The 24244-nt window shown below is 37.4% G+C and overlaps 2 protein-coding genes across 13 annotated transcripts in view; one reads left to right on the forward strand and one right to left on the reverse strand.

Annotated features, from left to right (window-relative positions):
- LOC308691058 (WD repeat-containing protein 5-like) lies at positions 1-11240 on the reverse strand. Its single transcript, XM_081365923.1, has 14 exons — positions 10353-11240; positions 9834-9929; positions 8241-8349; positions 8067-8140; positions 6929-7018; positions 6728-6817; positions 6558-6641; positions 6398-6453; positions 5366-5412; positions 5065-5140; positions 1765-1798; positions 991-1065; positions 780-867; positions 1-686 (listed from the first exon to the last, which is right to left on the reverse strand). The coding sequence occupies exons 2-14, from the start codon at positions 9897-9899 to the stop codon at positions 586-588; spliced, it is 990 nt and encodes a 329-aa protein (XP_081222049.1). The 5' UTR covers positions 9900-9929; positions 10353-11240; the 3' UTR covers positions 1-585.
- brd3b (bromodomain containing 3b) overlaps positions 11163-24244 on the forward strand; it is an 18536-nt gene continuing 5454 nt past the window's right edge. For 2 of the 12 annotated variants that reach the window (XM_081365907.1, XM_081365912.1), the window contains exons 1-12: positions 11234-11362; positions 12530-12864; positions 13874-14011; positions 14149-14293; positions 14397-14581; positions 16007-16378; positions 17435-17563; positions 17647-17835; positions 18301-18369; positions 19378-19610; positions 20644-20933; positions 23972-24097. In XM_081365907.1, coding sequence (XP_081222033.1) covers positions 12664-12864; positions 13874-14011; positions 14149-14293; positions 14397-14581; positions 16007-16378; positions 17435-17563; positions 17647-17835; positions 18301-18369; positions 19378-19610; positions 20644-20933; positions 23972-24097 — 2077 coding nt within the window. In that variant the 5' untranslated portion in view covers positions 11234-11362; positions 12530-12663. Of the gene's footprint in view, positions 11371-12529; positions 12865-13873; positions 14012-14148; positions 14294-14396; positions 14582-16006; positions 16379-17434; positions 17564-17646; positions 17836-18300; positions 18370-19377; positions 19611-20643; positions 20934-23971; positions 24098-24244 lie in introns of all 12 variants that reach the window. The other 10 variants (XM_081365914.1, XM_081365916.1, XM_081365918.1 and 7 more) reach the window with 7 other exon arrangements.

Genomic DNA, 24244 nt, shown 5'->3' on the forward strand with positions numbered 1-24244 from the left:
AACTAATGTAGTTAACTAATGAACCTTAGTGTAAAGTGTTACCGATATTTCTATATACTCCTATAGCAAAGTGTGCAGAAGATTGTACACTTTATGGAGATTAACCTACTGCTCAAATGAGAATGAAAATAAAACTGAGACTAAGATGAATGAATACCTTCAGATTCAAAGCTGAAATGCTGGAAAATTATGTTTAGAAACAATTGAAGGTTCAAACAGACATTGCAAAAATTTACATCAAGAGACGTTCTCATTTAACAAAACTGTTTATATATACATTTTTGGTATGTCTACCAGAAGTACATATATCTTTACCCAAATAGAACCATAAAACAATAGAATTCATGATCTGATAGAAAACATTTGCTCTTCTGTAATAAATTAAAATGAACTGAGAACATTACAGTAGATGATACAGTAGATTAAGGGGAGAAAATCTTACTGATAAGTGAGATGTCACTATTCTAAGCAGATAGGACCTGCCCATCTCTCAGATAAGCCTGAACCATGTGCTAACAAACCATTGTAAAAGACAGAAACTATTTAAAGTCATCAGTCTAAAGCCTCTGAAGTATATGCTTTAACTTAACAATCACTCTTCCACAGTTTGATGGTCTTGTCGTTCTCCAGGGATGCTGATGCAATGATGTTTTCTGTAGGGTGACAAGCTGTCGAGATCACTACATCTAAGGACAAAAAATACATCATATTTACAATCTCTTATGTTAACAAAATGAAAGACACAGCAGTGTCTGGGAGGTCAATCAAATGTCATATACCTGTGTGCCCTTGTAATTTCTGCACAATTTCTTTGGTCTGCAAGTTCCAGATATACACCATATTGTCTTCAGAGCCTGAGACGATCCACTGAACGGAACCAAGACAGATTCAGGTTATTCAAAAAAACTTGCTCTTAACAGGAACTGGCCTAAAATAACTATAGAAATATGTATTAAAACAAATACTTTGACAAAGTTAAACAGAACCTACCTTTCCTCCAGTCACAGAAAAATTGGCAAACACGCAATACTTTTCATTCTTATGTCCAGTATATGTCTTGAGACACTAAAAAATATTAAAAGATACAATAGATCATTCAAAAGCATGAAACATTACCCACTCAAACTCACTTAGCTAAATGGCATTCTATTGTTTTTATATAGGCCTACAGCTAATTAGAAATACTATAACTTAACACTGACAGAAAACATTCTGCATTTTTATAAAATAAAAAATAAAAAGCTATTTACTTTTTACTTATTTTTTTTTACAAATTACGATGTTCCCAAAAGGAGGTTTTGCCAGATTTAACACATTTGTAGGTGTAAACACATTTGTTTGACTGTATTAGCGAGGACATCTCATGGACATCCACTGTTTATATTTATATATATATATATATATATATATATATATATATATATATATATATATATATATATATATATATATATATATATATATATATATATATATATATATATATATATTATATATATATATATATATATATATAAGGTTAATGATATTTGTTATCACCTAACCTGACAGAAACCTGTGCAAAACACTACATTTATATATAAATTGGACCTCACAAGTACAGTCAACCCTGTACACATGTATACAAATTAGCATTATCATGTCATAAAATATTTTTTAATGTAGTAAAATGAATAGTATGTATAATATATACACTATTAATTTGAATGCAATAAAAAAGATTAATCAGTAGTAGTACAAATTCATTATAGTTAAATTACAAACCTTTCCTTTGCTGTAGTCCCAGAGCTTTAAGGTACTGTAAGGAAAATGAAAGAATATTTTATCTATTTACCCTTAGTAAATGCACTGTGAACTAACATGAACATGAGCATGTTTATTAACTAACATTAACAAAGGTTAATAAATGCTGTAAAAAAATAAATAATAATAATAAATATTGTAAATATATATATATATATATATATATATACTTTTAAGCACTGAAAAAAAAAAGTTAATGCACTGACTAATGTTAAAGTGCACCTATTGTCCAATTTTAAAGGTTCCTAATTTAGTTTCAGAGATCTACTACAACAGGTTTACATGCATCAAAGGTCAAAAAACACTTTCATTTTCTCATAATATACATTGCACATCACCAGATTTTGCAATTAACATCAAACGACTCATCAGATGATTCAGTCCCTCTTTTATGAGAGCCTACTCTGCTCTGATTGGTCAGATGGCCCAGTCTGTTGTGATTGGTCTACCACAGGGGTCGGCAAGTAACTTTGGCCGCGGGCCAATATTTTTTTTAGCCAGTAGATGGCGGGCCAGCTACACAGAGTAGGCCTATGGATACAAATTAAATATTCTTATATAGGCCTATAATCGAGGAATATGATGGGTCCGTCACCGTCCGTGGACCATTCGTTCAATCGTTTTTTCAAATTAAAACCAAAAATAAAAAGATGAAAAACGACTTGTTTTTCCATTATTTATTTCCTGAACTAAAATGAAAAAACTAATAACAATGGGTTTTCTGATTTTCTGATTGTGCTCAGATCAAAAATAGAAAAAAATAATTACTGGATTAGACAAATTTTAATTTTGATTTTTAATTTAACACCTTAGGCATATATCAAGGAAATCATTTTAAACAGATCAAGTAGGCTACTATTGTGGTAACAGATTACAGCCATTTTAATAAAGGTGTGGATAGCAATCATGCCTCATTCGCTTATAGTCCAACTTTTGAACTTTATTCCTTTTTTTTTTTTTTATTCGGGACACACTCATACACACCTAAGGTTTAAGGAGGTCTGCGCGGGACTGTTTTGTTTTCGTCCCGCTCCCACAAGGTTCTATTCAGCAACCGCTTAAAATACACTCGGTGTTCACCCGCTTTATTTCCCGACCTGACGGGTCCGCAAAATTTAGATCTCGTTTCCATAATCTCACATTCAAATGTCTCTAACGGAAAGAATGAGATTAAGTAGCCTATAATAATTATAAATGCTATACAAAAAATTGTGTTCGTGTCAATATAAATATTAGGCTATTTTAACATTGTAGCCTACTGTCAGCAGAGAAAAAAAATTCCACAGATGAATTACAATTATGAAATATAAATAACATAAATTGAATAGGACAAAGCCTATCACTCAAATTTCTAAGCAACATAAACGAAAATCATATTGCCCTACTGGCACAGCTCCTCAGAGGTGTACAGGTGGTCAGAATTAAGTGTGGATACGCTGTCAAAAGATGTCGGGAGTGGGCTATTGTCAGTCAGACCGCACGCTCCGTCCAAAGTACACCAGGGTTCCGACCGCAATCGTCTTTTGACGCGCGAATGGATACAAAGTGGTCAAGCGTATCTATAACTAGACGCGGCAGGCGCGAATTTGACGCGCTATTCGCGTCCGGTGTCAACGCACCGTTATACTTTAAAATTTAATCCCGCGCCGCATGATTCCCTACGGGCGTTTCACACAGTGAGTATGCGGCGGTGAAATCGCCGTGCGACTACGGATTTTCACAAGTAGTGGAAGAGTTTGGTGCAGCATTTAGGACTTCCAAAATAATCTGGCGGGCCAGAAAATATTGCTGGCGGGCCACTTTTGGCCCGCGGGCCGCCAGTTGTCGTTCCCTGGTCTACCACGTACAGCGTGTCGGAAATGAAACACCCATTACCATAACTGAACTTCAGCTCCGGAGGCTTCCTCAGTCCTCAGCAATTGTACACATAGTAAAGACAGTAACGATGGCGTCGATTTTATCATATCAATCCGAGCACGAGTCCAATGATGAAACATTGGAATAACTAGTTATTCAACCCAAATCTCCATCGCAAGGGCGACTTAAGAAGACGTTTCTCAGTGATAAGATACTCAGTATGAGGTACATTTATGAAATGTTGCAACTGTAAATCCTCACCACCAGCATTAAAGGTGGTATCAGTGATTTCAGGCCCAAAAATATTTTTAGCACATTCATCTAATCTTTCCTAACGATCCGCTAGCTGCCCGCCCCATAAGCATGCCGTCAAAAAAAACGCGTCTCTAAACCATTTGTTTTTGTGTGCAGATCTCAGAGCCTAGGCTGCCTACAGAGACGCATTTTTTTGACGGCATGCTTATGGGGCGGGCAGCTAGCAGATCGTTAGGAAAGATTAGATGAATGTGATAAAAATATTTTTGGGCCTGAAATCAGTGGTACCACCTTTAACAAGTGTATGTCCATCAACAAATATGTGTATATTTCTAATTTATTAAATTGTATCATTAACTGCTAAATATCAGAGCATATGTTAGCCGAGCACTAACGTGAATGACTGATGTAACATTAAAATTTGTAAAGCAAATCTTGCTCAATTCTTAATCATTAGTAGCAACGACAGACAATCTGCATTAATAGACACATTTTTAGGTAAAAGGGGCACACAGCTGATTAGCATTAACTATTTCAGTAAGACAGTAATAACTTGAGTTAGCCAGAGACCTACACAATATAAAACACAAAACTACGTATTTTGAACATCCAGTAGAAAATATATACATTAATAATTAATCATACATACAGGTTGTGATTCTGAGGAGCAAGCTGATCCAAATAAAGTGGGTACTGACCCATCTTTCAAGAGCAAGCGTTTTGTGTATCCCACCGATCAAGTTGTTTGCGAAAGGACAACGTAGAACATAGGTGGGCATTATGCAAATGTGTTGGCTAGTGACGTGTAGCCGTAACTGATTGGGATTCGAATTCCTGACGTCTCATTAAGGTGGTTCAGAGTCGATTCTTTCTTTTGGGAGACAATAACTTTATTTATCATACAATTTCGACTACACCTTTGCAGACCGTTTACATTTACAGACAGCTATATTACACACTGCATGAAAAAGAATATAAAAAAAAACTTTGGGGCCACTTGAGACGTTATTGTATAGTGTTACCATAATATTTATATTATACATTTGTTACAAATGTTTGCAATTTTGAAAGTTTTGCTGAATTAATTTAGTCTCAGAGACTGCACTGAATGGAATAATAAAGAGTCACTAGGGGGATGAGTTCACTTACTTGTCCAGTGTTGCAGCCAGAATGTATTTTCCATTTGGAGAAAACTTTACAAACGAGACAGGAGGGTTGTCATCATCTTGAAATAAAAAAAGGATCAGTTCTCCATCAACAGACTCTCCTTATTTGCATTTAGAGAGGCCACATTTATCCAAATTATGCACCACACAACATCCTGCCATCTGGCACCACAACAACACTCAACATCTAAAATAAAGTCCAACTGTATTTGGAAAACTTGATATCATGCCAACCAGCTTCAACAGCACATATGGTACATACTACAGAGAAAACAGTCACATACCTATAAGAGTTCTCAGACATTGTCCTGAAGCAGTGTCCCACAATCGACTGAAATACAGTAAGTAACATGAATGGATAAATATTGACATCACATCGGACTTAAAGAATCAAATGTAAGGATAGTGGCTTACAAGAAGGTGCTGCAAGTATATGTTTAGTATGTCTGCTCTACATGACAGAGAATGTGCTATGCCACTCTGCCTTTTGCGTGTTTGGATTTGTTGACATGCCTTTGGAGGGCAGAGTTTTGGACAGAGGGTGTGTGGGTGAACAGATGGGGGTGTTCTTGAGTAAGTTACCAAAAACACTGAAATGACTTTCAGCACTTTAAAGGTGCCTCTGTTATTCTATTTTAAAGGGTCCTAATTTTGTTGACTCATACAATTATGGTTTGCTCATACTACAGTTTAATCATAATATACATTGTATATCACCTAATTTTTCAAAGAGTCTGAAAACAGTTTGTTTGAGGATTCAGTCTCTCTAAACCTCTCATTACTGCCAGCCTACTCTGATTGGTTAGAAGGCCCAGTCTGTTGGTCTACAGCTTACAGTGCATGTCAGAAAATGAAACGCCTATTACCATATATGAATTTCAGCTCTGGAGGCTTGATGATGGCATCAGTTTTTTCATATCAATTCCAGTGCAAGTTCGTATCCTTTTGAAGAGCAAGCAAAGTTGATTCGCAGTCCTAAAAAGCGTTATCTCGACATATCAACAACACGAAACAAACTCTTCCAGGCCTCAGCTACAACTCCATTTTTTTGTGGGCAGGTCAAAGTATACGTTGTTTACGGGCAGCCAATGATGACCATAGGCTGGAATTATGCTAATTTGTTACATTTTTACGTAGTTATGTAACATGAAGAGAGACTGGAATAGCTGACGACTCGTTTTTTTAGTCGTGCACTTTGATCTTTAAAAACTTGCAGACATTTTACATTCACAAGTAGCTATATTACAAACTGCATTTGAATACTATTCAAAATAGCATAATAGAGGCACTTTAATATAAGGCGCTACTCAACTTACCATAAACCATCATAGCTACTGGATACTATCAGAGATCCGTCTCTGTTGAAGTGAACCTGGAAACATTAGATGAAAATGACATCATAAAAATCTGCATGAAAGCTAACAAAATGATTTTTTCATTTTTTAAAGTGCATTTTTTTTCAAAATTCATTTTTACCGCTGAGACCGGGTCCGAGTGAGCTGGCAGGGTCTTCAGACACTTCCCAGTTTTGACATCCCAAATCCGTACACTCTCATCAAACTGTCAACATGAACCACACCACTCGATCACTAAATGACTTATCATTTTTTGCATTTAAAAAATAATCCATCTTTCTGTTTACTTACAGATCCAGAAACAACAAGATTCGACTGTGGGTTGAAGTTACAACAGAAGACGTAGTTGCTGTGGCCTTTTAGTGTCTTTAGACATTTTCCCTTTAAAAACATGGCAGAGAATTTGGGGACAAAACTCAGGAACTGATATGGGTGACACCTACAGCATCAGAATATATACATGTGTGTAAATATATGTTCGAAAAGATTTACCGAACTCATATCCCAAATCTTCAGTGTCTTGTCATCTGATGCAGACACCAAAAGATTTGAGTCTGAAGACCAGGCCACATCTGATATTCCCTGCCAAATACAACACAGGGTTGTAAAAGACATCACAATATGATCTCTAAATGTTGGAACAGGAATATTCTTAAAGGGATAGTTCAAGCCTTCTTCTTTCAGAAGAATACAATCAGAGTTATATTAAAAAAAATGTCCTGGCTCTTCCAAGCTTTATAATGGCATAACCTTTGACCTCACACACAACGTAATGACGAACGCAAAAGTGCAGAGGATAGAGCAGACACCAGTCACAGATTAGAAGTCTAAAACGACAATATTTAAAGAGAAATGTCGAGGGAGCTTGAGTTTGTTGCCAAGCCCTGTTTGTTTGAACCGCGAGAGGCGTCAAAGCTTACGCTACTCCTACATCCTACGTCATACATGCATCATGAGTTACTCTTTTGGCGTAAGTCGACTTGCGTAGGCCGTCTGGCGGAAGCTAGTTATTTTAGTCGAATAACATGAACGAACACAAATCTTATACAAACACATCGCTTCACTTCAGAAGGCCTATATTAACCCCCTCAGAGCACTTTTATCATGGATGCACTTTGATGGACTTCAAAACAAAAGTAGCCATTCACTACCATTATAAAGCTTGGATGAGCCAGGACATTTTTTTAAATAACTCCGATTGTATTCGTCTGAAAGAAGTATGTAATATACAACTAGGATGACTTGAGGGTGAGTAAATCATGGGGTAATTTTCATTTTTGGGTGAACTGTCCCTTTAAAGTCTCCCAAGATACACAATTGCTTTATATGATGAACATATTTAGTTTAGGCTTTTATGTACATATAAACAATGATCAAAGGACATACATAGAGTTCATGAAATACGGTCAATGACAGCTCAACCATACTTGAGATGACTTTAAGCACTTTTTGAAGAGTGAAAGTCTTAGTGGAATGGACTTTCAATGAAGGGAAGAAATTTCTCAGGTTTCATTAAAAATATCTTGTGTTTTGAAGACGATCGAAAGTCTAATGGGTTTGAAACAACATGAGGGACACGAGTAATTGATGACAGAATTTTCATGTAAATTTTAACTTTCATTAAACTCACAAGTTTGTGTCCGGCAAGACTCTTCTCAAATTTTCCGTCAAAAGTGCACCATATTTTGATGAGCTTGTCTGCCGCTGAAAAAGAGATTGTCATTTTTAAAATCTTCAGACATTGGTTTGCTGTTTTATAGATTACAATTGAATGTTACAAAACAAACAAACAAACACTGCTTACATGAACTGGCCAACCATTCACCACTAGGGCTAAATTTCACTGATGATATAGCTTTTGTGTGGCCTGCGAGGGTGAACTTCAATGAGTAGTTTGGCTTCACAGGGGCAGACTTGAGGAAAAAAAAGTATACAGATTACATCAACAGAGAAACACCTTAACTTCTGGCTGAAACTGCATTTAAAGTTGGCATGAAACGTGCCCTTACGGCAGTCATCAAAGAAGAGAAGAGATTTCATTGCAAGAGGGAGCGGAAATTAAAGGGATGGTCCTCGAGCCAAAAAAAAGAAGCCTTTTTTCCCTTGGTCGAACATTATTAAAGTTAGAGCTTCTTTAGAGATATCAGCCGGATGGCTTAGTGCAGGCGCTAATGGATCCAAGGTTGTATCTCGTAAATTACCCCACTAATAATGCCCAGAATGGTACCAAACTTCTACAGTAGTTCAAATAGGTTCTGTACTCATAAAATGAGGCATTGGAAAGTTTGAAAGTACATCAGGAGTTTATTTAAATAACACTTGCCTGATGGCTAATGCTACTGCTAATCCGGACACCGAGGTCACTTCCGTGATTTGGGAAAAGCCTGTAAAAGTCCTGGCAGAAAGCGATCCATAAGGATGTAGTGTAACGACGAATTATTATTTTTTCCGAAGTGTTGACAACTTAGTGTTAAAGGTGCATTGCGCAAGTCTCTGAGTTTTTGCAGAACTATGCCCCCTCTGGCGACAAGCGAAACTGCAACACTGCAACTGAACGCGCATGACGTCACGCCCAGTCTCAAATTCCGACCCGAATCCCTCTTATTTATTTTACTGTACAGGATTATAGAGGCAATCGCAGTGATCAGAGAAGGGCTCATTCAGCCCATCAGGCAATTGTTTAAGCATGTATGGGTTAGAAAAACGGGTATTTTTAACATGAAATGTTGCGCAATGCACCTTTAACTAATAATTGTTGCAAACTGGTACTACCAACAAATATTAGTGCATTCCAGGAACTGGGCGTCATAACACTACATCCTTATGCATCGCTTTCTGCCAGGACTTTTACGGGCTTTTCCCAAATCACAGAAGAGACCTCGACGTCCGGGTTAGAGGTAGCATTAGCCATCAGGCAAGTGTTATTTAAATAAACTCCTGATGTACTTACAAACTTTCCAATGCCTTTTTTATGAGTACAGAACCTATTTGAACTACTGTACAAGTTTGGTACCATTCTGGGCATTATTATTGGGGTAATTTATGAGATAAAACCTTGGATCCATTAGCGCCTGCACTAAGCCATTCGGCTGATATCTCTAAATAAGCTCTAACTTTAGAGGTTTAGAGGTAGCATTAGCCATCAGGCAAGTGTTATTTAAATAAACTGTTGGCTCGAGGTCATGGTGCAAAGGACCCTAGGTTGATTTTACTCCGAACCATCCCTTTAATTTTAATAAGATTACAACAAATGCTTTTTATATGATGTGGACAGATAAATCATCTATAATAAACACTGCAATATTCCGTAAAAGAAAATAAGAACGGTCAAATTTGAAATCACAGTGACTTTAAAAGTGCAAAGCAACCAAAGGGCTATTTTCTCTTTTTTTTTTACCTTAGAGGATGATGATGCTGCATGTGTTTTATGTGTCTCTGTGTCAAGCTTCTTCTCTGATGCCATCACTGCATCTCATGTGGTCAAATAGTTACTCTAAATAACAGAGAAAGAGATCAAGTAATTTAAGAGACTAGAAAGGTGTACAGGATTCAAATGCAATTTGTATATCAACAAAGCAAACTTGACAGCGTTGAGCTGCTTCAAAATGCACATGGCCTAAAAGGAAAGTCTCGCTACAATAGCATGGCAGCCAAGCCAGTTACTTCCTCTGGCTCTGACTAATTCATATGTTTATTTACTATATGGTGCGGCGTATATTTTGACAGTCAGACACACATGAATCAGTTAGAACAGTAAACAACTATGTAGTTAACGCCCTATCACGCACACACGCCTGTCACTGCTGTCCACTCACACACCTAGCACGGCTAACAACCGAACCAGAGTACTTGCATTCAGCTCAGGTTTGCAAATCATATAAGCGACGAAACACGAACAAAAAAAATAATAACTTACTAGAAGATTCTCAACCAAAGTTACGGCTTCAAACGAGCCACTCTCGTTACAAAACAACTAGTAGAAAAGACACGTCGGGACACTTGCTGAGCCAAATAGAAATTACACACGCGCGCCACCGCGCATGTGCAATTTGTAATGACAACTTGAGTTTCTTATGATGGCTGTCTTCTTTACTTTATGCGACCAATATACATTTTCCACAGCTTTAGTTTCTGAATAAACTGTGAACGAAATCATGTATTTTTTACATGAAATACATGACATTTTTAAGTACTTTGCGAGTAAGTGTGTAAAAGTGTTAAAGGATTTCGCTCTATACAGATCTAGGATCAGTCTTACTGTTTTGTCTGTTTTATAATGTTTTAGTGCTGATTGTTTGGTGACATCACGAGATGTGGAACATTACAAAGGAACTGTTTATGTTTTTTTTTTTTTTTTTACTGGACATTAATAAACATTATATTATTTTGATATATTATTATTTTGACCAGTGTTGCAGGATAAAACAAGTGCGGCACATTTGTTTCACAGCATCAAATGTTTGTCTAGAAGTAAGCTAATAAAAGTTAATTTCAGCAAATCAATATATCACGTCCACGCATGTATTTATTTAGTAAGTAACGTTAGCTATGTTGATCATCAACTCACAACAAACCCATTCACCCCACGGTGAAACAAAACAGCGTTTCGTGGTCCTGATCAAGATCTACTGACTTATATACACTATGACACTGTAATATAGATATTTATGTAAAAGAGATATATTTATAATAAAGAAAACAAAAGAATACTGGACGTTTGGAACGAGAATGTTGAAGGCCGATCGGCGCCGAGAGCGTTCATTTACACAACAACAACAACAACAACCACAATACCGTGCGAAGCAGCGCGCATGCGCACAACACTACCCAACCAGTGTCGACCCCAGCCATCTATTATGCTTCTTCGCAATAAAAGCTACCCGAAAATCTGCAAGGAAAACGCTACCGGAGCTGCTTGGAGTGAAAGTAATAAAGTATAACATATATATTTACGATTAGTGCATTCCGATCGAAGTTTATATTCAGTTTAGGTGATGTATATTGGTGTTTTGGGGGGAAAACACAGCTGAATGTGGCTAGCAGGATCTCCTCTGACAGAGTGAAGCTGATGAGCGGCGCTTTGCAACAATGTAACAAAAACCTCTTTCACGCGCAGCCGTTTCGATCTGTAAACGTAGAGCTCGCTGTAATTGTTTGCGCTGTTTTTTTTTCGTTGTATCAAGTGTATAAATTGGACTGGTGGATGAATTGTGGGATGATTTCAAATTAGCCCGCTGAGTAGCTAGCTGGCTGAACGGCATGCACACACAATGGTTGTGTTAAAGACATGGTGGGGCTCGATCCTCGGCATTCCTCACTCGATGCCCTGTCTCTCCCGTGCCCGCCATCTTTTCAAGAACTTATATACACACACGCCTGATGCAGTTACTTTAACGCGCGATTGCAAAATGTATTTCCAGTTAAGTTTACAGTTCGAGCTCCGTTTAAGGGCGCGCAGGGGCGCAATTTGCTAGCTGATGTTTTGGTTTAATTCTGACTAAACCTGCGATTTTTCATGGCCTCTCATGGGCACGCGAAATTTTGATCGTTTTGTTGGTGTTTAAAATTATTGAAGTGGTTCAAATGAAACGCACAAGTTCACAAAAAAAAAAAAAGCTTTTTCCTTGTTTTCTAGTCATTCATTCATGTGAAACCCCCGATACTGAAATTCAGAATTTTAACTATTTTACTGGTGAAGATGTATATCATTTATTAAGCTATACATCAAATTACCTGAAAATGATTTTTGTAAAATCAAATTTGGTGTACATTAATTATATTAATGCAGCTATAGAAAATAACAGTTATTAAAAATACTGTTTGTTTACAACATGCATTTCCACCATGATTGTGGTCTTGATTAAGTTTTAAATTTGATTATTTATTTTTGGCTCTGTGCTACACAGTGAAATACATTTGTGCAAATATCAATATAATGTAAAAAAAAAAAAAAAAAATCATACTGGAAACTAGTATAATTTCTGCTATTATATTTCAAATGAGGCTATATACACACACCATATACATAAATAAGTCATTTATTTTCATAGCTGTATTTTCTTCAATGAGTTATTTCTCTACGTTTACTGGCAGCGTGCTGACACTCAGGTCCTGAGATGGGATGTGTGTGTGGAGGTGGGACTAAGGAGCAGCAAGAGGATCATTGAAGCTGACCTAAGAGACGTACAGACGTCATTCAAGCAACTTCTTTCCCTTAACTGACCAGTATGTCGGTAGTCACATCCCCTGCCCAGGTGCCTCCAGCCATTGTAAACCCTCCCCCACCTGAGGTCACGAACCCTGGGAAGCCTGGCCGAAAAACCAACCAGCTACAGTATATGCAGAATGTGGTTGTGAAGACTCTGTGGAAGCATCAGTTTGCGTGGCCCTTTTACACACCTGTGGATGCTATCAAGTTGAATCTGCCAGTGAGTAATTTTGTTGCATTTTTCATTTTATACATATAATTTACACACATACACATTAGTGCTGTCAAATGGAATAATCGATTCTAAAATAAATGTTTGTTTATATAATATGTATATTTATTTTTTTATATATATATATATATATATATATATATTTCTGTGTGTGTGCATGTCTGTGTATGATATATGCATGCACACACGCATAGATATGTATGTATATATTATATAAACAAACTTTCATTTTAGTGTGTGTGTATATATATATATATATATATATATATATATATATATATGGTGCTCAGTTATTAATAATTGTTTTCAGTGTTGAAAATGTTTTTGTGGAAACTGAGATTTTTTTTTTTCAGAATTCTGAATCTTGGATGAATAGAATGTTCAATGAACACCCTTTATTTGAAATATAAATCTTTTGTAAAATTAAAAATGTCACTTTTGATTAAATTTTTGCATTCTTCCTGAATAAAAGTAGCTTCAGCCTCTTGAATGGTGTATCACCATTTCCAGGACCTTTGCCATCACAGGAATTTGTTACATTTTAAAATATATTCAAATAGAAAAGTTTTTTTTAAAACGTTTTTGTTTTCCCCCAAAATAAATGCAGCCGTGGTGATACTTCTTTTAAGAGCCAAAAATAAATAAATAATAATAATGTTAATTATTCCAAACTTTTGACCTGTAGTGTAGTGTGTTATAAGTTGAATCAGAGGTGACTAGTGTAATTTTTGCACCTCTAGTGTTACCAAACGGCATTGCAAAAATAGTGACAATCTGCTATTTGTCAGGCAAGCAGAGAGTCTCAAACTCATGCAGTTGATTGAGTCAGCGTTTTTGTGTTGAGATTATCAAACAGTGTGTAGAGTTGGAAATAAACTATAAATGACTTGCTTATGGGTATAGACAGTGTTTTAAAATCCATTTTCACCTTTAAATGTTTTTTTTTTCTCTACCTAGTGCATTACACCTTGTCTAATTTATTATTTTGGTCAAATAGGACTACCATAAAGTTATTAAGAATCCAATGGACATGGGAACCATAAAGAAGCGACTTGAGAATAATTACTATTGGACTGCTGGCGAATGCATGCAGGACTTTAACACTATGTTCACAAACTGTTACATCTATAACAAGGTAGATCCAAGTCCTTAATTATTTATTTATATTTTATAATATAAAAAAATATATATTATTATAGTTTTTATAATAATATACTTTATACCAATACCAATGTGTGATTTAAATGAATTTCCCTTGAATTATTGTCCCAGCCCACAGATGACATTGTTCTCATGGCTCAAGCCTTGGAAAAGATTTTCCTCCAAAAGGTAGCTCAGATGCCCCAGGAGGAGGTGGAACTTTTACCCCCACCACCGAAGGGTAAAGCACGGAAACCTGGAGCACCCCCTGGTTCAGGTAACTGACTGGATGCCACAAATAATGAACCTTTGAAGTTACCAATGACATGTGGCTTGGAGGAGGTTTTTCTGCTGACATTGTCGTTATTACATCCGAACAGAAAACCAACCATCAATAGCACTGACTACTGGTTCTCCATCCTCGTCATGTCCGAGCTCCCCTCCTCAGCTGGCTCAAACTCCTGTAATAGCTGCGACTCCAGTCTCGACCATCACCTCCAATGTTCAAGCTGTGCCCCCTGCGACGCCCCCTCCCATGATTCCAACCGCACAGCCTGTTCTCAAAGTAAGACCAGCTAAAATGATGTCAGTCCTTTTCATTGTCATTTGTGCCCAGGAAAAAAAATTATAGCTTTTGTTGTAGGTATGGATCAGTATAGTTGACAAGCCAACTAACTACTGGCATCTATCTATCCATGTATCATCTGTCTGTCAGTGTCTATTTATCTTAATTTTTTTCTTTATTATATTTTGTTCAGATGTTTTTATTTTTTATTTTTAGCTTTCCGTATTTTTACAGTTGGGCTTTAAAGGGGATGAATTTAGAGATGCAACTTCTCTGAGAGGTCTTTCGTTTTTTGACAGCATGATATGCTTTAGTTTGTTAACAGTCTAAAAGTAGCTGGAAGATTGTAAACACACTAAAACGTTTTCTTAGATACATCTCCCAAAGCTCCACTGTTTCAGCCAACAAAACCGCTTTTGTAACAGATTTACTGCTTTCAGCAATACATTTCAAATCACCTGCTGTGAGTAATGTTCCCATTATTATTCATAATCTGTTTGTGAGGGCTATAATTGTTGGCGCAATAAAATTGTTTGTAGTCTGTTTATTTGTTATCTTGTTATATTTGTCTGTATATCTAAAAAAAAAAAAAAAAAACTAGTCTGATTGGTGTCTGATGAACTTGAGCTTAAACGAGCCTACACGTCCTCATCAGACGGATCAGTCCGTCACACACGCCACTGATCAGTCATTCTGCACATTAGGGATGTGCCCGAATCTGAATACCTTATTCGAAAAGGCACAGAAAATATCTTACCACCATAGGGCTGTGAAAAGATTAATTGCGATTAATCGCATCCAAAATAAAAGTTTGTGCTTACATAATATATGTGTGTGTACTGTGTATAATTATTTTGTATATATAAATACACACATAGCCTATGTATGTATATATTTAAGAAATATTTGCATTTATATACTGCATACATATTTATATATCATTTATATTATATATAAATATTTTATATATAAATAATAAATTTCTCTTAAATATATACATGCATGTGTGTGTATTTATATATTCAAAATAATTCTACACATTACACACACATGTATTATGTAAACACAAACTTTTATTTTGGATGCGATTAATCGTTTCACATCCCTACTGCCGTTCCCTATACACGGAGTACGCATGATTGCGAATTCGAAAGTGAGAAGCGAGCACGCATTCAAAAGCGGTTTCAATACCCTTCACATTGATAGCAGCTTCCTGATGCCTGCTAATTATATACAATATAATTCCCCAACTATATCTAAGCATTGAGATATATTTTTCCTTCCATCTCATATTTGTTCCATCACCATGTCCCTTTTAGGGGCTTTATATAATGTGTCTTTTTCTTTCTGAATAAGGTATTTGGCATCGGGCACATCCCTGTCTTAGTAGTGTTCTAACACACATGCTGATCTAATTTTCCTCAGAAGAAAGGGGTGAAGCGGAAAGCGGACACGACCACACCCACAACCTGCGCGATCACTGCCAGCAGAAGTGAGTCGCCCACTGCGATGTTAGAGTCCAAACACAGTAAAGTCATTTCCAGACGAGAGAGCACAGGTCGACCCATCAAACCTCCCAAAAAAGACCTGGAGGATGGGGACGTCCAACAGCAAGGCAACAAGAAAAGCAAACTCAACGATCATCTCAAATACTGTGACACTATCCTTAAAGAGATGCTTTCCAAGAAACATGCGGCCTACGCCTGGCCCTTCTACAAGCCTGTAGATGCAGAGGCCCTGGAGCTGCATGACTATCATGAAATCATCAAGCAACCAATGGACCTCAGCTCTGTCAAAGTATGGCATAAAATTACACCGTGCAAAGTTATTAAAGGATAGCACAGTAAATATTCAAAAGAAATAGATTTTTTTTATACAAATCGTTTAAATAAATAAATGTGTGTGTCTGTGTACGTGTGTGTATATATGTATATACAGGACTGTGCGAAAGTCTTAGGTACGCTTGTATTTTTGCCCCAAAGAAATGGTTTTAAGCCAGTTATTTATATATTTTGCTGTATTGTTTCTGGAAATATCAGTTTACATTTCCAAACATTAATGTTTCCATAAATTGTAATAATCCAGTGAGATTTTTGTACGCACAAGGAGTCTGACGCTCCACACGGAGATCTGATCTCACCATCATCGAGTCTGTCTGGGATTACATGAAGAAACAGAAAAAACTGAGACCGACTAAATCCAGAAGAACTGTGGCAACGTCTCCAAGACGTCTGAAGAAACCGACCTGCAAAGCTACCTGAAAAACTATGTGTGAATGTACCGACGGAAGCTGTTTTAAACGCAATGGGTGGTCACCACAAATATTGATTTCATTTAGTAAATACAAGTTAATTGATAAATAACATTTATTTATGACATTATTTTTGAAAGCATCCTCACTTTATAGCATTTTTACAAGTGCCTAAAACTTTTGACAGTACTGTTAGTTTTGGATATAGGTTTCTTCAAGCGTCTTAGAGATGTTGTCACAGTTCTTCTGGATTTAGTATGTCTCAGTTTGTTCTGTTTCTTCATGTAATCCCAGACAGACTCGATCATGGTGAGATCAGATCTCCGTCTGGAGCTCCGGCTGTTGTCAGACTCCTTGTGCATGCAAAAATGTCATTGGATTATTTCAATTAATGGCAAAATGAATGTTTGGAAATGTAAACTGATGTTTCCAACTGATACACTACAGCAAAAGATACAAATAAATGGCTTAAAACCATTTTTGGGGGGTGAAAATTCTAGCGTGCCTAAGACTTGAGCACAGTACTATATAAAACTTCAGTTTTTATTCCTTTTTTACATTTTTAAAGCCAAACTTTATCTCACGCAACGTGTCTTTTCCAGAAAAAGATGGACAGTCGAGAATACCAAGACGCCCAAAGTTTCGCAGCAGATATTCGGTTAATGTTCTCAAATTGTTACAAATACAACCCGCCTGATCACGAGGTCGTTGCCATGGCAAGAAAACTCCAGGTGCGGTGATTAAAAAAAAAGAGCCATTGTAACTGATAATGTGCTTTCAGATCTCACCAATCATATTTGTCCATGACCTACAGGATGTGTTTGAGATGAAATTCGCTAAGATGCCCGATGAACCGGCAGAGCCGTCCTCGCCCAGTGCGGTGTCGGCCACAGCTGTGGTGAGCAAGAGCACCGGCAGCAGCGAGAGCAGCGCAGACTCTTCCAGCTCCAGCTCCGACTCGGAGGAGGAACGGGCCACTCGGCTGGCTGAGCTGCAGGAACAGGTGAGTGGCAAACAGGTGGGTGTCACCACTTGAGGACCAAGATCCAAACCAAGGGTGGAGAGACAGGCAGAGGCCACAGCCACTCCCCCCTCACATTCACCACCTCCTCCTCCTCCTCAGTCTGACTGCTTGTGTTAGTCATTTGGATTTGTTTCATTTTTTTTTTTTTTTTTTTCTTAATGTCTCTTGTTTTCATAATGTTTTGGAAACGAGTGCCCATTCTCACCCTGGACTGAACGTTTAACCCTCTACCGCCTCTGCAGTTTGTGTTGGCATCTTGGTATACATTGGCTTGCATGCAGTAAAAACTTCAGATGACAGTTTTTAATTTGGCTGTCTCTCAGTGTTAAACATATTGGTGTCGATTATAGTTACTCTGCTCTCATCATGACACAGTCTGTTGTTAAAATACATTTTTGAGAATGACTATTTTGTCCCTTGATTTCACTTTGGCTTTTTTACCAGCGATTCACTGTGGAGCACCCCAATGGTAACAGGTCGGGGACAAAAAACGGGTGTGCCAAACGTTTTCAGGTGAATGATATTTTTACTTCCCGGTCCCCCACCCCACTAACTCCTCCATTTTTCGTAGCTTCTTCTTAAGTGAGCGGTAGAGGGTTAAGGTGGTGCTTTATGGGGTGTATTTGAGCTGGGCATCTTTAAGTGAGCTTGCTTTGACACTCTCAGCTAGTCTTTTGGCTCTGTTTCCCTCTCTGCTCTGCGAATGACATTGATTGGCATGTTTATCAGTGAGAATCCAAATTCTTTGCTGGGATGTGGTCTCCGGTGCTTCCAAATCATCGTGGTAAAGTATTTTTGATTCTTTAAAGGAGGTTTAAAGTCATGATGAAACTGTAGAGAGAGAGAGAGATTGAAGAAAAATGTAGGACGGGTACTTGATTCTATCACTCAGTTGTTTATTGGATGGAGGCAGATCTGAATGCGAGCTTGCAGTCGGTTGTAAGAAAGGGGCGGGGATTAAATGTTTGGTGAAGTCCGGCATATGCATCAGAGGCAAGCCCGTCGTTTCACCGGAGAATCGAGTTATGATATTTTAATTAAGAATTATGAGATTAAAAAATGAAACCTATAAACAGATGAATTACGTCAATAACAGGCATTTATTTATTTCATACCTATTTAAAACATGTGGGTTTGTAACTGGACAACGAAATGATGATGGATAGTGTCTTTGTAAAAATGTTCGATTAGTGTGCTGTAGCATTTGAATATTTGGAATTTAAAGTAGTTAAAACTGTTTACGTCCATTTTGTTTGCAAAGAATTCCAAAGTAAACGAGACATTTCTGGACATGGCATTTGTTTCAAAATAAGAGTCCTCCGCAAACAGCTATTTTCTGGGGAGAGCGTTTCCATGAAAATGGGAGATATGTAGGTGACAAATGTCATTCATTATCCTTCAAACTCTTCCCTTCATCACCAGTCCCATCATCTGTCCCGCACAGCTAAGATCCTAGTTAGCGTCGATGCAGCATGCCCCATCCCCCTGCTTGCTAACCATTCCCTCCACCTTCCTCCTCAGCTGAAGGCTGTTCATGAACAGCTAGCCGCTCTGTCACAGGGTCCTGTGAGCAAACCAAAGAAAAAGAAAGAGAAGAAGGAAAAAGAGAAGAAGAAGAAAGACAAAGAGAAGGATAAAGAGAAAAACAAGGTCAAGGTGGAAGATGACAAAAAGGCCAAGTCTACACAACCGAATAAGCAAACCCAGCAGAAAAAGACCTCTGCACGGAAACCCAACAGCACATCCACTACAAGGTTAGCTGGTTTTGTTGGGATCTTTGGATTTGATCAAAATGTATGACCTTGTGTAATATTTGGTCCTAGTTATTGTGGATTTGGGTTTTGTGCGATATTTAGAAAGAATGCAGACAAATGGTTAAATATAATGTTTATATAGCTATGTTATAATAGCAAATAATTACCCATATAATTGTAGTACATTACAGGGAAATTATATATTTTATTATACATGTTTTATTTCGATTTGCGAATGGAATGTGCACAAATGCATTTTATTTTACATAATATCCCTTCTAAAATATCTAAAAACTATGGAAACCTGTTCCACCTCAGATTAAAAAAAGAATTGGATTGTGACTTTATTTTTCATAAGGGGAGCATTACACTACCCTCATTTTTTAAATATTTTTTCTCATGCTCATCTGGACTGCATTTATTACAAAAACAGTAAAAGCAATAATATTCTGGAAAACTATTACAATTTTTTATAAGTTTTCAGCATTGTTACACCAGTTTTCAGTGTAACATGATCCTTCAGAAATCATTCTAACAGGATTGTTTTGATGCTCAAGAAGCATTTCTTGGCACATAAATGTGGACAAAAAGTTACTGCTTAATATTTTTGTGGGAAATTTGATTTTGAATTTGAATTAGATTATTTTTTTTTTTTCACTATTCTTTAATGAATAGAAAGTGTGACTTTTAGTGTGGATTTTTTTCTTTAAAGTTCATCTCACGGTTACATTTATTGTTCTGAGGCAGAAACAGGGTTCCATAAAAAACTGAAGATCCACAATACCTTTGGCAAACACTTGTTAATAGGCTAAGCAGTCATGATATCGGCTGATTATTTGGCCAGCTTTTATATGTGGATAAATACCAATTTTAAGTTGTTTAAAGATATAATAAATCAACACAATGCAATAACACACAATGTGCCGTTTATTGGTCATTGTGGTAAAGTGAGCTAACTTTCATGTAATTTGTTCAATCTCAATATGCCAGTTCAGTCTTGTGCATTCGTGCAAACTACACCTCCAATCCACAGGCAACCGAAAAAGGGGGGCAAACCTGGTGCGGCAAACTACGAGTCTGACGAGGAGGAGTCTCTTCCCATGTCTTATGACGAGAAGCGGCAACTTAGCCTGGACATCAACCGGTTGCCGGGTGAGAAACTGGGCCGCGTGGTCCACATCATCCAGTCACGTGAGCCGTCACTGCGAGACTCCAACCCAGATGAGATCGAGATCGACTTTGAAACGCTCAAGCCTTCCACGTTGCGTGAGCTCGAACGATACGTCAAGTCCTGTTTACAGAAAAAGCAGCGCAAACCTTTACGTAAGTGCAACCTCTTTTCTTCCTCAGGAGATTTGTTGCTAGGTATAGGCTTACTTCAGTGTTTTATAGACAAGCAGCTCTCTTTTCTTGCCTGGTCCGTCTGCTCTAAAAGCTGAAATGGGCTGTGCTATTTCCTCCTTTGAGCTGGGAGCACTCACCTTCTCCAATGTGTTGCATGACTTTTGGTGGATTACCTTACATGTGCTTTCCTTGGTATTAATACCTTCAAGTGAAGCTTCAAGGGTTTAAAGAGTACATCAGTATACAGTAGAGAACATTTGATCAGACCATGAATTTCCTAATTGTACACAGTGTACATGTAATTATTATGCACACTCACTGCAGCACTCATACTTCACAATGGAATATTCTGGGTTCATTACAAGTTAAGCTCAATCCTCAGTATTTGTGGCATAACATTGATTGATTACCATAAGAAGTCATTTCCACTTTTCCCTTAAAAAAAAAAAAAAAAAAAAAAAAGCACATACAATGGAAGTGAATTGGGTCACTCCATAACCTTTAAAATACACACTATTTCAATGGAGTGCAACAGTACCTGCTCACATTTTTAGTGCTCTTGGTTCCGGAAGGATTTTTTTTCTATTTATATTTCCTGTAGGGTCTTTTGTTAAAGATTTAAGCCAAACCAACCAGCTATGAGGTGAACTGCAACATTACAAACTTTGATTTGAACCAAAAAAGTATTTGAAAATCAGACAAGAGGTTTAAGGTAAAAACTACAATGCCATACCGGTAATTCAAAATACCATTGCTAAAACCATGTTAATCGGCCACACTTATTGCAAAATTAGCATGTACGTATATAATATTTTAAGTAGTTTTAAAGTGTAGGGAGACTGACTCTAATGCGTCATTCACATTGCTTCAAGGGGAAATATAAAATTATCAGCTCGATTTTCTTGTTGTGGTTCTCTGATTGGTGGTAATTTCTTTGCAGAATTATGGGTAATGTAGTTTTTCACCAAGAAGCCTGCTGTTAGACTATTATTTAAAAAGTATGTTGAAATAATTATTCAAAATGCAACTAAAGCTTATACTATCGATTAAGGGTGGGCGATATACCAGTAGACATAATTAACCAGTTGAAATTTGTCAACGGCATATGCACGCGCTGTCTGAAATGCGCGCACATGAAGCCGTTGCTCATAGAGCGAGTGAGTACTGAGCTTTGTTTTTGCAGCCTAAACAACGGTTAAATACACATACTTATGTCAAATGCCCGTCTTTGCTAGTATCCTTGTGAACACAGTCATTTATGTCTTAAGTGAAATGTAAACAGTTGAGAAAGAAAACGCATGTGTAATAGTATATTGGATCCGTGCATATGGTCTTTAATGACAGACGACAGCAGGTTTATTAGGCTACTGTCACTTTATGTTAATCAAACAACAAAAAAGAATCTCAATGCTCTTGACTGAATCACTTTGATTTGGCTAGTATTTCTTATTTTAAGTTTTTCAGGTATGTCTATTTCTTTGTTCTATTGTAGTTTATTGTCCTATTGCTTGTAATTATTTTATCACTGACTCTTTACTTGTCTTCAGTAAGGTTTTTTTTTTTTTAACGTAGGCTAGTGAGTGAATAAGTGAGTGAGTGAGGTAACAAGAATTATGACATTTCTCAATGGTATAATTTTTTTAATGATAATCAGTTCCCTTAGAACCTTAGTTTTGCACTCTGTATTACAGCCACAAGACATAAACCGTGCGTGTTAGCATGATTTTAATGTTTAAAGGAGAACTTGGTAGCTTTTTTAACTTAATAAAACTGTCTAGAAATCATTTGGATGGTTAAACAACCTGTTCTGGTGATATTGGTGACTTTCCCCGCTCCCCCCAGCGTTCCCAGGCGGAAAACCAACCTTGCAACTTGTTCACTACCGTCCCGGCAAGATAGAAATTGGAAGTCTCGTGAGAAGCGAAAGCGAGAACGAGAACGAGCGCGAAACACAAATTGCTTTACGGCAATTCGACATAAACACACACGCATGTATGATGTATTACCAGATTACCCACCTCGGTAGACATAACTCCACACGATACAGTTGGCTTGCTCCGATCAAAACAAACGCACATGAGCAGCGGTAGAGAGGGGGAGGAGGCCGCCGCAAGTGAGTTTTTTACGACTGTGTTGTGAAATATACGCCCCACCACAGCTGTAGGGGGAGCTCGTGGGGAAAACATGCGACAACAAAAGGGAAAATCAGCGAAGAAGTGACTAGAGTTCGCTAGAGTTGCCGAGTTCTCCTTTAAAAAAACCTTTTCTTTGTAAAGTTGCATTCAGTTTGACAACTTTGTTACCATGATAAAAATAAACACTAAACTAAACTTAAAATAAAATACTTTTCTTTTAAATCCTCAAAAAATTTTCCCTATTCATTTCTGTTGTTAGTGTTTCAGCATAACCTTGATTTTTGTTTGTTTTAAATTCCCCCTGTGGTGAAAATCAAGCCATTGCTGAGTATTTTCTCCTTAAAACAGCAGTGAACCAAAGACAGTCTCAAAAACGCGGTTTGAAATCGCTGGTGTTTCTGACGTCACAAACTACCTTGTAACCAATCACGTAAACGTGTGATCGTCAACGAGTGGATCTCTGAGCTGAGTGAGTGGAGGCAGGGCTAATTTGCATATTCATAGAACCGCGTATACTAAATGAAGCAAGGGTGTACATTCAAGCTATTTTAAGGCATGAAGTTTTTTTTTTGTTTTTTTTTTTAAGGAAAAAACTTTTAAATATGTCATTTTGGTGATCAAAGAAGAGTTTTAAGGGTTACAATTATTGACCATAGGGGGACTTTAAGGAAAATGAGGGATGAGTCTAAATAATTTTTTATGGTAGTAACCAAATGCTGCTGTTTGGTCTTAACTTGAACCTGATAAGATTCCTTGAACACAAATTTGACATCATGGAGTTTAAAACCAGTGTAGCAGAGTGCTTTTTGCTGCTTGTTGCCACGGCGGTGGGCTACGAGGGCAACCCGTTACTCACCGGTCACCGCTGTGTGTCTCCTGCAGCGGGCACTGGGAAAAAGAGTGCCAAGTCTAAAGAGGAACTGGTTCAGGAAAAGAAGAAAGAGTTAGAAAAGAGGCTACAGGACGTGAGCGGACAACTGAACAACAACAAGAAACCACCCAAAAAAGGTACCTGTGTGGTAGTGTGCAGATGTGAGCAGACAGGTGACCAAACTGGGTTAGCTGGATTAAGGATGGTAGGATAAGAAAACAGAGATAAGGATAGGCTTTTTGCTTCACTAATTTGACTAACTTGATCGAAGGGCCTACTGTCAG

The sequence above is a fragment of the Scardinius erythrophthalmus genome (genome assembly GCF_964197995.2).
Source record: "Scardinius erythrophthalmus genome assembly, chromosome: 5".
NCBI classification, from domain to species: Eukaryota; Metazoa; Chordata; class Actinopteri; order Cypriniformes; family Leuciscidae; genus Scardinius; species Scardinius erythrophthalmus.